Source organism: Sturnira hondurensis, unplaced genomic scaffold (assembly GCF_014824575.4).
Source record: "Sturnira hondurensis isolate 20B ecotype Veracruz unplaced genomic scaffold, ASM1482457v3 Scaffold0015056, whole genome shotgun sequence".
Taxonomy (NCBI): Eukaryota; Metazoa; Chordata; class Mammalia; order Chiroptera; family Phyllostomidae; genus Sturnira; species Sturnira hondurensis.
This window is the reverse complement of record NW_028087687.1, coordinates 2,834,592-2,850,529: the sequence shown is the minus strand read 5'-3', so window position 1 is coordinate 2,850,529 and position 15,938 is coordinate 2,834,592. Positions and strand designations below refer to the sequence as shown.

At 37.3% G+C, this 15,938-nt stretch overlaps 1 protein-coding gene across 2 annotated transcripts in view; it reads left to right on the top strand.

Annotated features, from left to right (window-relative positions):
- Positions 1 to 15,938, top strand: part of KLHL5 (kelch like family member 5) — a 68,302-nt gene that overhangs the window by 27,617 nt on the left and 24,747 nt on the right. For both annotated transcript variants that reach the window (XM_037064327.1, XM_037064328.1), the window contains 4 exons: positions 2,349 to 2,485; positions 3,007 to 3,203; positions 7,678 to 7,890; positions 10,967 to 11,153. In XM_037064327.1, the coding sequence (XP_036920222.1) occupies positions 2,349 to 2,485; positions 3,007 to 3,203; positions 7,678 to 7,890; positions 10,967 to 11,153 (734 nt within the window). The remainder of the gene's footprint in view (positions 1 to 2,348; positions 2,486 to 3,006; positions 3,204 to 7,677; positions 7,891 to 10,966; positions 11,154 to 15,938) is intronic.

The following is a 15,938-nucleotide window of genomic DNA, read 5'->3' as shown; positions in this document are numbered from 1 at the left end:
ATTTTCGCAACTTCTGTTTGCTGACCCCCAAGAACTATGAAAGCAGTGGTGTCAGGCAACGTAGGCCTTTAGCACAAATGAAGTATTATTTCTTGACACAAGAAAAGGAAAAAAGAGCTGTTTAATAAAAAACAAGACATTATTTTACTTCTGACAATTCCATAGTCAATTGTTCAGTGTTAATCACCATTATGATCCCAAAGGTTTTGTTACGCCTTTCAGAATTAATTAACACTCTGTCCCAAAGGTTTTTTTACAGTCTCCAAAGTAGAAGTAAAATCAGGAGGAATGGCCTTGGTCTTACAGTTTTCAGTAACTTAATTAGCATGAGATGCTATTACATATTGTGACAAAAAAAGTCCATGTTATGAGCATCCATTTACTAGAAAAGATATTTCAACCCGAATTCCATAGAGGCATCTCCAGTTCTGTACTTCCAAAACAGAACTCACTGCCTTTCCTGTCACACTTACGTAGCCATCACCATGCCACTTAGGTTACCAATGCAAGAAACTCCTGACCAGTCTCCTTCCTTTGCTTCCTTTCCCCTACATCCTGTTTTCCACATAGCACCCGAGTGATCCTTGAAAATGAACTCAGATTTGGTCAGTCCTCTGATCAAACTGTTCAGTGACTCCTCATGTCACTGGGTGTGAAAGCCCAAGACCTCACAGTGGTGGTGTGATGCAGCCTGTAGTTCCCTCCGTAATGTTCTGTCCTGCTGCTCTCCTTGCTCACTCTGAGCCACACAGACCCCTTACTGTTCCTGTGTGTGCTCTGCATGCTGCTCCTGCCTTTGGATTTTTGCATTGGCTGCTCTTCTGCCCAAATGCTATTCCCAGATTCCTGCATGACTAATTCCTCCACCTCCTTCAATTCTTTGCCCAATCGTCACCTTCCAGTGAAACCATCTATTTAAACCACCTCCCACTCCCCATATGCCTTTACCTGACTCTTTTCCCCCATGGAACTAAATCACTTTTAAGGTACTGTAGAGTTTACGTCTGCTGTACAGTGTTTGTCTCCCTTCCAGAGTCTCCCTTCTCTACAGTGTAAGACTCAGTGGGAAAAGGGATCTTTTGTGTATGTTTTTACACCAATATCATCTTAAGTATCTAGAACAGTAACCATTACTTACCAGATATGCATTAGTATTTGTTCAGTGAGTAAATGAATGACTAAGCAATTCTAGGAAGAAGAAAACTGGATGACCATACATTTGAAAAAATCTTCAACCACACGAGCAATCAGGTGATTTAAACAGTGAGATTCCATTTAATACTCTGCAGATGGCCAAAACTTGTAACATCTGACAGTATTCTGGGGAAATATTAAATTAGCTCTTATACAATTCTGCTAGGGGTCTAAGTAGGCACAGCACTTTGGAGAGCAATTTGCAAACCTCAGGACTCGGCATTGCACTCTTGGGGAAGAAGGAGAATGGAATTAGAGAGAAACCAGGGAATTTTAACCATTATTTGTATCATAATCTCTATTTCTTTAAAAATATGAATAAAGTAAATATATATAAATGTGCTGACATGGAAGTATCCTCAAAACATTAATAAATGAAAAATGCATGTTTTAAAAATACATATTTATAGCCTATTTACTATTATATGTAACTATCAAAAATCTAGAAACATAGCTATTATAGAATATTATATTATAACAAAATGTTATAGTTCTGTAGTATTATAATAAAAATATTGTAACTTTATAACAAAATTTAATATACTACAATAATAAATATCATAAAAGTTAAAAATAAGTTGCTAAAACCATTTTCAAATGTCCCCCAAATATTTACTACTTGTATGGTTAAATTAAAAAACAGATTATTTTCAAAGTGATGAACAGAAAACAACCTTTATATTTTGCCCCTTTTATATCTATAGTCAGTTTAGTGCTGTGGGCTTGTAGCTTTTCTTTCCCTAGATGTTAGAAATTGGTATTTGAGTAATGAAAGAATAAATCACTTACCTCAGCAGAAAATTTTCAGTAATGATCATTTATTATTCAAAGGGAGGAACTAGAGCATAAAGCAATTTGTCAGACTTAAAAGGCATTTCTCAGTACCATGCACTTTTTATGGGTAACAAAGAGAGAGAGAGAGAGAGTAGCAAAAGTAGGATTTTTTTTTTTTCATCACACGTAGGATATGTTTCCTGTGATTCTCAGCATACAGTGTACTTTTGGGGGAAGACATTTTTTGTCTCAGTTCACATTATAAATTATTTTACAAATAATTTTTACAAACTTGTACAGAACTTTGTACAAGCAGCATTTGTTAATGAACATGAACTTCAGTGTGATCATGGATTTTTCTTTTCTTCTACTCTTCTCAGATTGGTGCTGTCCTCTGTCTCAGATTATTTTGCTGCCATGTTTACTAATGATGTTAGGGAAGCAAGACAGGAAGAAATAAAAATGGAAGGCGTAGAACCGAATTCACTGTGGTCCCTGATTCAGTATGCATATACAGGTAATATAAATCTGAGAGTTTTAAATTTTTGTTGTATTATGAGATTTCAGATTTCTGCTTTTAATAAAGTCTTCAATAGTTAACAGTTAATTCTGCTATTATAATCACCACCCTTGGTGATACCTGTTTAAGTTAAGATCTATGTATAAGAACTTTTGAAGTGGTTATCATAATTAAGCCATTGAATGATATTTTAAAATGTTAAAATATAATTATTAAATCAATTATATGTGTTTAAATTATTGCATTTAATTTGAAGTATGTAAAATAGATATTTTACTAATTAAATCATCCTTTAAAAATTCTGAAAAGGAGCTATTAGTTTTTTATTTTAGCAGGAGTAACAAGGAGTGAATTTTTTATAGTTGGGATTTTTTTTTTCTTTTTAGAATATATTAAATCATCTAGGTCTGAAATGCATATAATGGGTTATTATTTAGAATTATTACTATTAACTAATTAGTTTATAAACTGAGGTTAATATAATTCCATAGTTAATGGAATTTCTTTTTATCATTAAGGCCGCCTTGAGTTAAAAGAAGATAATATTGAGTGCCTGCTGTCTACAGCTTGTCTCCTTCAGCTCTCACAGGTTGTGGAAGCGTGCTGTAAGTTTTTAATGAAACAGCTTCACCCGTCCAACTGTCTTGGAATCCGTTCTTTTGCTGATGCCCAAGGTTGTACAGATTTGCATAAAGTGGCTCACAATTATACTATGGTATGTATTTCTTGAAAAGCAGGAAAGCATATGTTCTTTGTCTTATTCTGTATTGTTGCGGCCTTATCTACATGTTGCTGTTTACCCACGGCTCTGCCGCATGTCTTGAGGCTCAGGTTCACTGTCCAGCGTGTTCAATGTCCTTGAGTTATGAGGGAAAAGCACCAAGTAATATATGTCCTGGACATATGAGTCAAGCCTTACATTTTCACAGTCACTAAGAACAGTGGCCTACGACTATTCCACTTAAGACTTTCAGATCTGATGTTTTTAAAGCAGAATTGCCAGCAAACATTTTACTTTGTAGCACGTGGATGAATTTCAGAATTGTCCCCATATTCACTGCGGAAGTTGGTGAGTGTGACTGTTCAGTATTCATGCAGTACGGGAGCAGAACACGGGAAGGCTCTTTATCACAGATAAACCTCTTATGTAAGAAGTGTTTTCAGGTATATAGAAAGATGTTGTACTAATTATAGCAAATTACATCCTCAAAATAAATCACAGAGGGGGGGTCTAATTCAGAAGCCTGGAGCATAATGGGTACAGACCGACTTAGGACAACAAGAAAATAAGGACATGTTGAGGGCCTATGGTTAAGGCCAACCTCCATGGTCTTAATAGCAGAGAGACTTGGGGAAGGGAAAGTGTGTGGATTTTTAGGGAATAACCATCTGTCCACATGCACATCTTTACTTCTGGACAGTGATTGAAGACTCTTGCTTTAAATGCTTTATTTAAGGCAATTCAGTGTCTAAGGGAAGAATGAATGTCAACATTCACATACACATATACAGTTCTCCATTTACTAATTTTATCTGCCTTTAGGAGATGTTTTTGTCTGCCCTCCCCTCCATCCCCCATCCTTCTGACAAGTACTTAGGAATCCTTCAGTAGAGAAATAGAGACCTGGGAATATTGTAAGAGTAGATATTTACAACTATTGGGAAAGTTAATTCTACCTACTTCCTAAGCTTAATATGAAGATTAAATGAGTTAATAGAAGTTTAGCACTTGAAACAGTGATTGACACGTACTTTATCCAGTCAGTAAATGACACTGTCTTCATCATTATATAGATTTAGCCTCTTCACATTAGAGATTTATGTGAAGGAACAAAAACACTTATACAAAAGCACAACCTTTATTATTCATTTTTCTCCCTGTGGTATAATTATTTTTCAGAAATGTTCTTGTTTGTGATGGTCACAGTGCTTCAAGCGAAAAAATAAGAGAGTGTAGGACAGGGCAGTACTATAGAGATCTAGAGCGGTAGTAGGTTAACATCCCTTCTTTTATTTTAAGATTTTATTTATTTATTTTTAGAGAGAGGGAAAGGAAAGGAAAAAGAGAGGGAGAGAAATATCAATGTGTGGTTGCCTCTCACATGTCCCCCACTGGGGACCTGGCCCACAACCCAGATATGTGCCCTGACTGGGAATTGAACTGGTGACCTTTTGGCTCGTAGACCTGTGCTCAGTCCACTGAGCTACACTGGTCAGAGCACATCCTTTAAATTAAGTCCTTTGAAAGACTCTTCTCCCTCTCTCTTTATTCTTCCTGGTAGAATTCTCATTTTAACCTTGCAGAGTTCTCATTTCAAGGTCAAATACTTTTTAGAATAACATGAATATGGATAAAATAAACTGGATATGTCTTACCTTTATTACCAGTTCATAATTTAAGTAATAACTCTTTTCTTAGGAAGGAGTTTTATTCATGTGGAAACATTTGTATGCATTTAGGTCATTCCTGTTGTTTACAGTAGAGGCACTGCTGTTTTAAGACTTAGACATAAATTTAAATTAGCTTGATGTTTTTAAAGCTCTTTTCATAGCCAATTGGTTGTAGTTTTGTTTTTTTTTTTATCTCAAGCCATTGTTTGACATTACTCAGTTGCAACAGAGACATAAAATTGAATTTTAATAACGATAAGTAATTTAGAGGTAGATTGTGTAATTTGAATTGTTGCTATGGGAACTGAATGAAAATGTGTAACAGAATTCAATCTTCAATTTAAATAAATCCCTCAGTAATTTCATTTGCTTAAAAACTATTCCAAAGGGGAAAGGGGCATAATGCTAGCAAGTGTTTGGTAGTGCGACAGCTGTTGGTACCACAGAGAGGATTCGGAATGTGGAGTAAGCCTGACTCCTCACAGTGAATCCAGTTGTCACAACCAGGAAGCGGGGCATGTACTTGAGGTGCTTGCTGATCCTGAATGAATACCAGTAGCAAAGGATGAGGAGTTCCTTCCTGTAATCCTGAAATCCGGAAGCCTCTGTTCTTGTTCTGACTGCCACTGGAGGAGACCTGGAGCAAGTCGTTGGCCCTCTATGAGAGTGTCCAAGACTAGTCTTGTCATTACAGATACTTAATGCCATTAGGGATTTATAAAATAAATATAAGCATTTAATTTTAAACTTAAAGTTTTGTTTCATAATCTAGAAAACCTATAAAAACATTGAATTCTGCTCAAATACCTGCTTCAAAAGCAAATACTGTGGAAAAGTGCTTTTGTTTAACCTTAACTTCAGTAGTATTTCCATAAGTTTTTGTAACAAACTCAATTTTTACTAAGTGCAAATTGTACTAGAATGGAAAGGGAACTACTGAAAGAGATATATCAACACATAAACAATTGAATGAATATTTATATAATAGGTTTTTCTCATTGATGAAATGCAGTTAATACCATATGAAAGTATGGCAACAGTTACATCCGTGTTGTATAAATGTTGACTGTGCTGTACACTATACCTTTGAGCAATTAGAAATGTATATTCCATTTCTTCAGAATCTCACCTAACATTTTAGAATAAACATTTTCCCATGTACCTGTAGGATCTTTGTTCTTTAAATTTGTAAGCCCTACTTAATAGTCCATTGAGTTATAACCCCGTATAGCTGGACATTTAGGCTATTCATCATTTTTTACTATTATAAATAATGATACAGATAAGTATCATTAGAAAAACATCAGCTTTTTTTAATCCTCTTGTGAATTATTTATTAAGGACTAAACTACTTGTAGGACGACTGGGTTGAGAGTGTCAGCATTGTTACAGCTCTTGCTCTGTGCTACCAGATCATCTCGGAACGTCAGTGTGTGGTGGATGGCACCAAACAGTTTGCTTGAAGTCATTCCAGCACTGAGGTTTTATTAAACTATATTTCTGAAAAGGATAATCAGTCATTTAAAACAGAGTCATTTTGGCATCTTTAACAAATCATGATGAAGTGAAGCAATTGAATTTAGTTAATTATTCATGTATAGTTTTCCTCTTAAGGATTTCTACAGAAAAGAATGTCAGCCCAAGATATATTTTAGCTCAGTACCTAACTAGGGTTACTTCAGGCTGTGTGGAAAATATAGTTCTCATTTTAATATAGAAGATAGTATTGATAGTCCTTATCTGTAGCTCTAATTTAAATAGCCTTAGCTGTTTTCCCATAACTCTGCATGCTGAGACAGTCAGAGCACAGTAGGAAGTGTAAGGAAAACATTAAGGGACGGGTTGTCTAGCATTTGCATTTATATTATAACTATGTAATTAATCCATGCATTAAGACTTGTAATCTTGTACAGCAGAGAGTAAATTGCCCTTCTCTTTAGATTGCTTAGCATAAAAGCCTAGGAAAAGTCACTCTTTCACATCTAAGGGCATTTCTATTTCTCATTTCAAATTAAAAGTCACACGATTCTTATATGTGGCCAGTACTGAATCACCTTCAGTATAAGGTCCTGGAGTCCCACTGCATTCTAGGTCACCACTTTTATTTTGGCTCTTGTTTTCCTGTGAGACCAATAGAACTTTGTACATAGATCAGAAAAAAATAAAGTTTTCAAAACAGATCTAAAATCCTGTGTGATCTGAAAAATAGCATTAAAACATCCTTAAAGGCCAGTTTGATTTTAGGATAGCCCTAAGGACACATACTCTTCCCCAGGCAGAGTCTGAGAAGATTTGTGTGGTCCAGAATGGTCTCGGGAAATCTAGCCAGCACGGAGGCCATTTCTGAGCAAGAGAAATAGCCACACGGCACCCCCAGGTCTTTGGCTCCACTGTTGGCCAAATTCTACAGCAACCACAAATCTAAACTAGCTTTTAATGTTTGAGCATCATCCATCTCAGTGTCTAACTTTTTAATCTTCCTTTGAAAAGCATGTGAAAATTAATCCCCAACTTGAACAAAGTAATAGCTAAAAGTCCCATGCCCATTTAAAATGTAATAAATGATACAACACTTTAATTCTACCTAATATAGAAATAAAAAGTTTAACAACGTGGCTATAGGTTAAATGTTTTTTCCTACTGTGTTTCTTTCCTAGCAAGCAGTAATAAACTGTAAGGAAGTTATAAAGTATAAACTGGGTTTTGACATCTATTTCAGAAATGTTTAGTTTCTTTTAAATAAATTGATGGACAGAAAAAAAACCAGTATTGTTTATATGATATTATTTCCTCTCCAGGAACATTTCATGGAAGTAATTAGAAACCAAGAATTTGTATTGTTACCAGCCAGTGAGATTGCAAAGCTCTTGGCCAGTGACGACATGAACATCCCTAATGAAGAGACGATACTGAACGCACTTCTTACCTGGGTCCGCCATGATCTGGAACAGAGACGGAAAGATCTCAGTAAACTTTTAGCTTATATTAGGCTACCTCTTCTTGCACCACAAGTAAGCAAGTTTTTTTAAATCATTTTTTAAGAAAAATTTTATTTATTTTTCTTTAGAAGGGAAGGGAAGGAGAGAGGGAGAGAAATATCAGTGTATGGTTGCCTCTCATGCATCTCCTGCTGGGAACTGGCCTGCAACCCAGGCATGTGCCCTGACTAGGAATTGAACCACGATACTCTGGTTCCCAGGCCCACGCTCAATCCACTGAGCTACACCAGCCAGGGCAGCAAGTTTTTGATTATTTAAAAATAATGTCATCATTTCAACAAAATTTGAGTATTTACTTTATGTTAATTACATTAATATATACTTCTCTATAGGTTTTTTTTCTTATTATTCTATCCCATAAGGTAATTTTACATATATTCCTATAAAGTGTTTAAGTGAAAATAGAGTGAGCTAAAAAAAAATTCTGCTTATGTTTCCAACCCAGCAGGTCTGACTACATCAACTAAGTAACCTAAATTGCATCAATTAAGTAACATTGTTGCTTTGGGTTTAGTAATTTTATTTGACTCTGCTATAAAACTAGCCTATCAATTGAAGAATTAGTAGAGCTGCTAATAAAAGGAACACTGGCTGCTAGGAACCAGAAAAATAAGATTACTTCATTTGCTACACACTTATTAAGTATTCACTGAAAGCTGGATTCTGGTGATAAATAAATTAATGAGATGTAATAACAGTTCCAGGTCTGAGATTTTAAAACTCTTTGACCTAGCCTATTCACATACCTCAGTTTCTTCATCTGTCAAGTGGAGATAACATCTTCTATGACAAGTCACAGGATTATTTTGAGGACCAGAGAAGTGCTCTGTGTGCTATCAATAATAGTGGTATGAAGAGATCCGAGACAGTAGTGGATTAGGTGGATATTATACTCACTTCCTCCCAGAACCAAACTGGAGTTACAATTAAAATGTATAAGAATCAACCTGAGTATCCAACTGAAGACTAGCTGAATAGAAGTCTTATAACTAAGGATTTACAGAAGAAGCTAAATTGAGGTGTTAATGGCGAATGATACCGGATGTTATAACTCAGTCCTGGAGTGTTGGCTAAGAGAGACTTCAGAGCCATGACTCAAATACAAGCAAATGTTTATTTAGAAAGTCACAGAGGTAGAAGAAGAGAGCCAGCTGGGCTGTGTGGGCTCAAGAAACAAGTTATAGAAGCAAAAGAAGGGCCCATGGAACTTAGAAGAAAGGCAAAGAAAACACTACTGGGGAAAGATTAGGAAAAAAGGCACAAATGTGCTCCAGAGAGAACAGGCCTATGGAAAGAAGAGGTTGGGGGAAAGCGTGGGTGCTTGAGAGAGAGAGACAGAGGAAGCACACAACCACACACTGGGTCCTTTGTCTTAAGGGTTTTTAGTTGGAGGTCTCAGGGGAAGATCTTGATACAGTATTCATCAGCTTTTCAGGTCTGTCCTTTCAGAGTTGTAGCCTCTGCTGATTGGTTGGCCCTGGGGTGGGAGGAGTTCTTAGTCATTGCAGCTGGTCTTGATATCAGACATGGCATAACTTCATCTGATTTTGCTGCCTTTCTGGGCCTGAAGCTGAAACACAACTGAAACCTGAATGTTGTCTCTAGTTTGACCAAAACTCTGTCTTTGTGTTCAACAGACCTGATGCTTTGTTCCTAGGATTATTTGATGCAGACCAGAACCACATTGTCCTTGGGGCTTAATGCTTAAGGGAATGGCTATACACAGGCTTATATGGGAGTCATATGAGGCTATTCTCCAGCCACCTTGCTCCTCCTCTAAGGAGTCTAAACTACATGACTAGTGATATGAAATATCAGGGGGTCTAAACCACATGAGTAGTAATGTGCTAAGGGTGGAAAGGTCAGCCTGGTGCAGGGCAGTTAAGGTCCTAACCTAAAGTACTTGTTTTCCTAGTTTGCCTGTTGCTAGGCACCCAGGACTTTCCATCCTGGGTGACCTTCAGTACCTGGCCTATCATTCCTACTCTGTTCACACTGGTCTAACTGCCAACTGCAGTCTGGTAGGAAGGGTGGAGACATGAATGGCACTCACCCCACTCCCACAGGCAGCAGCTGAGATTCTGGAGGGATATTTCAGCTGCAAAGGTTCCCCCTGAGGAGTGTGGGATCTCAACGCGGTGCCGGGCTCCCCAGTGCAGAACACCAGACCCAGGAAGAGGCATCCACATAACATGTGGTGTTGGGAAAACTGGACAGATTCATGCCAAAAAAATGAAATTAGACCACTTCTTACACTGTACAAAAAACAAACTCAAAATGGATTAAAGACTTCCATGTAAGACACGAGACCATAAAAATCCTAGAAGAAAACATAGGCTAAAAAATCTCGGACATTTCAGGATTTATCCTGAATCTCTTTATGAGAACATAACATATGGCCAAGCTTCCGTTCAGCTGGAAATGAAGGGGACCCTTTAATAAATGGTGCTCATGCAGAACTGGCTCTCCATCTGGAAGAAAATGAAAATGTTCTTCAACTCATACTCTATTTAGAAATGCATTTTTTAAAGGAAGGGTGTATGCATTTATGCAAAACTACATAAGTAAAAAAATAGGATTCGGTGACTCATAAATGACATTAATTCTCTTAGAATAATCACCAGTTAGAGCTCTTTGCCTCCTAAGAAATTGGTAAATTTGTTTTAGCTGTTGTTTGAAGATTGTTTTAAAAGGACAGATAAATATACTCTAATTAGCCAACCTATAATAATTCCTCTTCCATTAAAATTATTTTTAATTAAGAAGGTAAAGTGATTTATTTTAGAAAATTTGGAAAAAAGAAAAGTAGGAAAAAAATACTGTTAACAGAGCACCAGTTTCTCTATGACACAGAGATAAGCACTGTCAAGATTCCATCGCATACCACTCACCCCTCACGGTTTTGTGCTTTTCAGTGAAATATAAAATGTAAAGCTTATAAGTGTTGCATATTTCACTTTAAAATAGGTGCCCAGATTTGGATGTTTTTAAAAATGGGATTACTTCCATTTGTGAACTATGTAGTTTATCATTTTACACTTAACAATTTCTTGGTCATTCAGTGTACATGCTCACTTTTTTTTCCTAGTTCCTGGCAGACATGGAAAATAATGCACTTTTTCGGGACGATATAGAATGTCAGAAACTAATTATGGAAGCAATGAAGTATCATTTGTTACCAGAGAGACGGCCCATGTTACAAAGTCCTCGAACAAAACCTAGGAAGTCAACTGTTGGTACATTGTTTGCCGTTGGTGGAATAGATTCAACAAAAGGTATTAACCTCTTATTTGGGGTAATAGAAAACATTGAATTTGAAATAGTAATAATTATGGCCAAAGAGCTCTTTGGAGAAATGGCTGGCTTCGGCACTGGGGTAGAGAAAGTACAACATAAGCCCAGAACATCTTGTAGAGGGAGAAAGTCGGAAGTGCTCAAAGACTGAGGGAGACAGGCCAAGGAACACAGTCTGTAGGGGCTACCGCTGTCCGATCTAAGCTAATTTCTGCCTCAAGACAAGTAAATATTATAACCTGTTAAATCAATAAGTATTCATGATCGCACTGATTGCAATAAAGAAGGGAGGAAAGCTCTTCCTTATAATAGTAGAATGCCAACTAATAACTATAGAAGCAAAGATAGGATTAGAAAAATCACCGTATGGCAGCCACCATAATAACTAATTCAGTGGATGCTGAGACAAGTAGTGAAAATCTGGCAACAGGATATTTCATCTCAAAGGATCTCCCAGCCACTTGCTTATTGGTTGCAAAGGGTAAAATAGTATTTTTACAGTGGAGAGACCAGCACACAGCTCCTCAACCACATATTCAAAGGCCATCTTGCCAGTTCTGAGACTGCTTATAAAATGAGCATTTTGTAAGACGCTCAGGGAAGAAATCAGCTGCACATCTGTGGTATTTATGTAAAAAGCGTATAATCTGGACCTATTCATGAGGAAAAAACAAACAAATCCCAGTTGAGAGGCATGCCATAAAATAACTTGTCTGTAGTATTTTGAAATATCAGTGGCAAAAAATACAGAACAGATTAGGTGTAGTTTCAGATTACGGAGACTAACGAGACATGACAGCTATTATAATGTGTCATCTTGGGTTTTCTTTTGCTATAAAAGACATAACTGGGACAAGTGACATCCAAATAAGGTCTGCAGATTAGATAACAATAGTGCACTAATGTTCATTTCCAGATTTTAGTGATTGTCATATGGTTTTGTAAGAGAATTCCTTGTTTTGGGAAAGATGCACTGAAGCATTTAGGCATACAGGGGCATCATTTCTGCAATTTACTCTTAAACAGTTCAGGGGAAAACCCCTACACACATAGAAGGAAAATGTAGTAAAAATAAACAGTTGGGAAATCTGGGTCAAGCGCATCGGGGATTCTTTGTACTGTTCCTGCCACAGTTGCTATTAATAGTAATAATGGTAGAACAAACACCATACATACATACTGCCTACCCAGTACCAGGTATTGTGCTAGGAGCTTTCTGTGTATTACCCCTCAGTAGACATTAATCTCCTCCTGAATTCTAACAGTTGCCCTCCCCTGGCAGTACCTCCCTGACTCTGGCTACCTGTCTGATCTCAGCTCACTCTACTTCTCCCCTCCCTTCTTGTGCTTCAGTCCCATTGGCCTCTTAGTTCATCTAACATGCCATACATTATCCCATGTCAGAATTACTACCCTAGCTCTTCCTCTCACGGATGCTCTGTGCCTTGATATTGGAAGGCCTAGCAGAAATTGCTCGCTCAAATCTCTTCACAGACGTCAAAGAGGACTTCCATGACCATTCAGTAGCAACCTCTTGCCCATTACTTTCTGATCTTTTGCTTACTACTTTCTACCTCTTTACTCCGCTTCTTGTTTCTTCATAGCACTTGATACATTTGTTCATGGTCTGTCTACTTCTTCCCCCAAGTGAGCTCCAGAACAGCCAGGATTTTGTTGTGTACTAACATATTCTCAGAGCCTGGAACAGTGCCTTGCCCTTAGACAAAATCAGTAAGTTATTTGTCTAATGCATGAAGATTGTCTTCTGCCATCTCTTGGATGACTTGCATGGCTAATGCACTTGGTGCATTAATCACGTCTAAACATTTCTCTTCGAGCCCTGGCTGGTGTAGCTCAGTGGATTGAGCATGGGCCTGCAAACCACACGATTGAGGTTCGATTCCCAGTCAGGGCACATGCCTGGGTTGCAGGCCAGTTCCCAGCAGGGGACTCGCGAGAGGCAACCATACATTGATATTTCTCTCTTTTTCTCCTTCCCTTCCCCTCTAAGGATAAATAAATAAAATCTTTAAGAAAAAAAGAAAAACTGAGGTTTGTTTAAAAAAAAGAAATTATAAACATTTCTATGTGACATTTCTAAGACATATAAAAATACGAGCTCTTATAGAAAGTCTTAAATTATTTAACTTTCAGGTTTGGGGATACAAAGATAGGTACAGATACAGCTACATGGATAGTATTCCATATAACATATAGCAGAGTGTTCTGTATGTATAATGCTTAAGTTCTGAATACAGGCTTGATGACCAAACAGTACTGAAATGCATAAAGTAAGGTAACTGATTAGAGTTAGAGTGTAAATAGGTCTCCACAGTCCAGATAATCAGTCTGCAGAACTAAGGATTAGGGATCCACTGAGAACCTGGAACTGGTGCTTAGCTTTGTAGTCGTTCTAGCACTGCTTATCTTTCCCTCTCTTTTTCAAGGCTTTAACTGTTATCCCTTTAACTGTTTGAGAGTATTAATTATACTCTCAAACTTTGATTTTATTCTTATATTTCCAGCTTGCATAAAATATACTGCTTCATATTCAGCTCTCACCTCAAACTGTGTGTTCAAGACTTCTCGGACCACATCTCCCAGACTTGAGGCCTTGGATTCACACTTCATTGTTCTTCAGTGAACACCAACTCTGGCTCATACAAGTAGATAAGAAGTTTACTGGAACGCTAATGAGAAGCAGGCAGAAACTACATCTTCTTTAGAAATCCTACTTTAGATTTTAAACACTAGGTGCAAGCATCCATTTGACCATGTTCAGCTTGGTCCTGGATCCTAAACTTCCAAAACCAAAGAAAATGTACATCTGTCTTTTCAGCTTTCTGGGAGATGGGCTCCTGACTCTCATCAAGACTCATATGACAGTGTAACATTCCCTAAGCCTGCAATAGAATCTCAGATACTGAGTACCTAAAGTAGACAACATAGAATCTGCTGTTGCCCCCACCTTCCGCTCCTTCTCAAACCTTACAATCTGCATTCACCAAGTGACTTCTTTCAAATGGGTCTTATTTTTCCAAGTGTCCGTTGCTATCTTTCTAATTCCAGTTAGCCTCCTAGCAGCCCACATATTTTGCTCATGTTAATTTATGTTAACGTGTGCTAGGCATTATGCTTAGCCCAGTATTGTTTCATCCTAACAGGAACCCTCAGAGCTGAGTGTTGTTATTGCCCTCTTCTACAGGCAAGGATACGAGACAGAATTCAGGTGACTTCCCCAGGGTCACACAACTAATTGGTGCTGGAGTGAGGATTCAGTCATCTTGGCTCTGGAGGCTCTGCTCTCTTTGGTTAATTTGCCATTACTCTGCTCAAAACCTCCAGTGACTTTTATTTCTATTTCTTACCACACATGGGGTCTAAATGCCTCTTTCTAGGTTTCAGGTCTTCCCGTAATCTGGGCCTTGTGGCTTGACCAACATTGTTTCTGAGTCTTTCTTAACAAGCAAATACTCTGACCTTCCGTCCTCTTCAAGACATCTTCCTGGGCCTTACTTTATCCCTAGTGTCCTTATCATGAAAATCTGTTAGCATTAGTTGGATAGTAATCTGATCATTGGATTCTTTTTTTTTTTTTTTTTTTATCTTTAGAGGGGAAGGAGAGGGAGAGAAACATCAATGTATGGTTGCCTTTCATGCGCCCCCTGCTGGGAGTTGGCCTGCAGGGAACCAGCCTGCGACCCAGGCATGTACCCTGACTGGGAATCGAACCACGATCCTCTGGTTTGCAAGCCCGCACTCAATCCACTGAGCTACACCAGTCAGGGCCTGATCATTGGATTCTTGATCCCTTCTGTTTAGTACGGAGCCCAACAAATAAAATGTGGATGGTTCTAAGTAGCTCCTAAGATAATGATAGAACATATTTGTGCCTACTATTTTTAAAGGTTAATTCTTCAGTATAAATTAAGGAAGTTCTAAACTTTTACATAGAATTTTGCAGTTGTTAGGATTTTGTTATGCTTTGATACATATATTAAGATATATGTTTGAGACAATGATTTCAGATTTTATATAAGATTTTAAATTAGCAAAAGAATTTTTAGTTACCAGTTTATAAGACTATGATACTTTTTGGTGAACTAGATGTAAAGAAATAAATTGAAATTAAAATAAAATAAATATTTCTGCCCTGGCTGGTGTAGCTTGGTGGATTGAGTGCGGGCCTGTGAACCACACGATCGCAGTTCGATTCCCAGTCAGGGCACATGCCTGGGTTGCAGGCCAGTCCCCAGCAGGGGACTCACGAGAGGCAACCACACATTGATATTTCTCTCCTTCCCTTCCCCTCTAAAGATAAATAAATAAAATATTTAAATAAAATAAATATTTCTTAAAACCATTAGCAAGAAAAGATGATTGACGTTATATTCTTAGTTAATGAAGAAAGTGTTTAAAGTCAAATTTAGAGTGATGAGTCAAGAATACTATTACATAAAATAATCTGAGTATAGGCGTAAAGTCTCTGTATACCTAAAAATAATAAAGATTATTCAAATTCAAAAATGTTTTTGAACAGCTACTATATACAAGGTAGACTATTATATGGCTCCATGAGAATATAAACACAGAAAAAATCTTGATATTTTAAATAACTTAAAATTGTTATAGAGTAAATAAATGATAAAACTATGGTAATGAGAAAATATCATATACAATAAAACTATTTCTAAATTTTAGGAGATTATCAATAGTATTAGTGCTCTGATGACCTATTGCAGCACATAGTGTAGGATACATGTTTG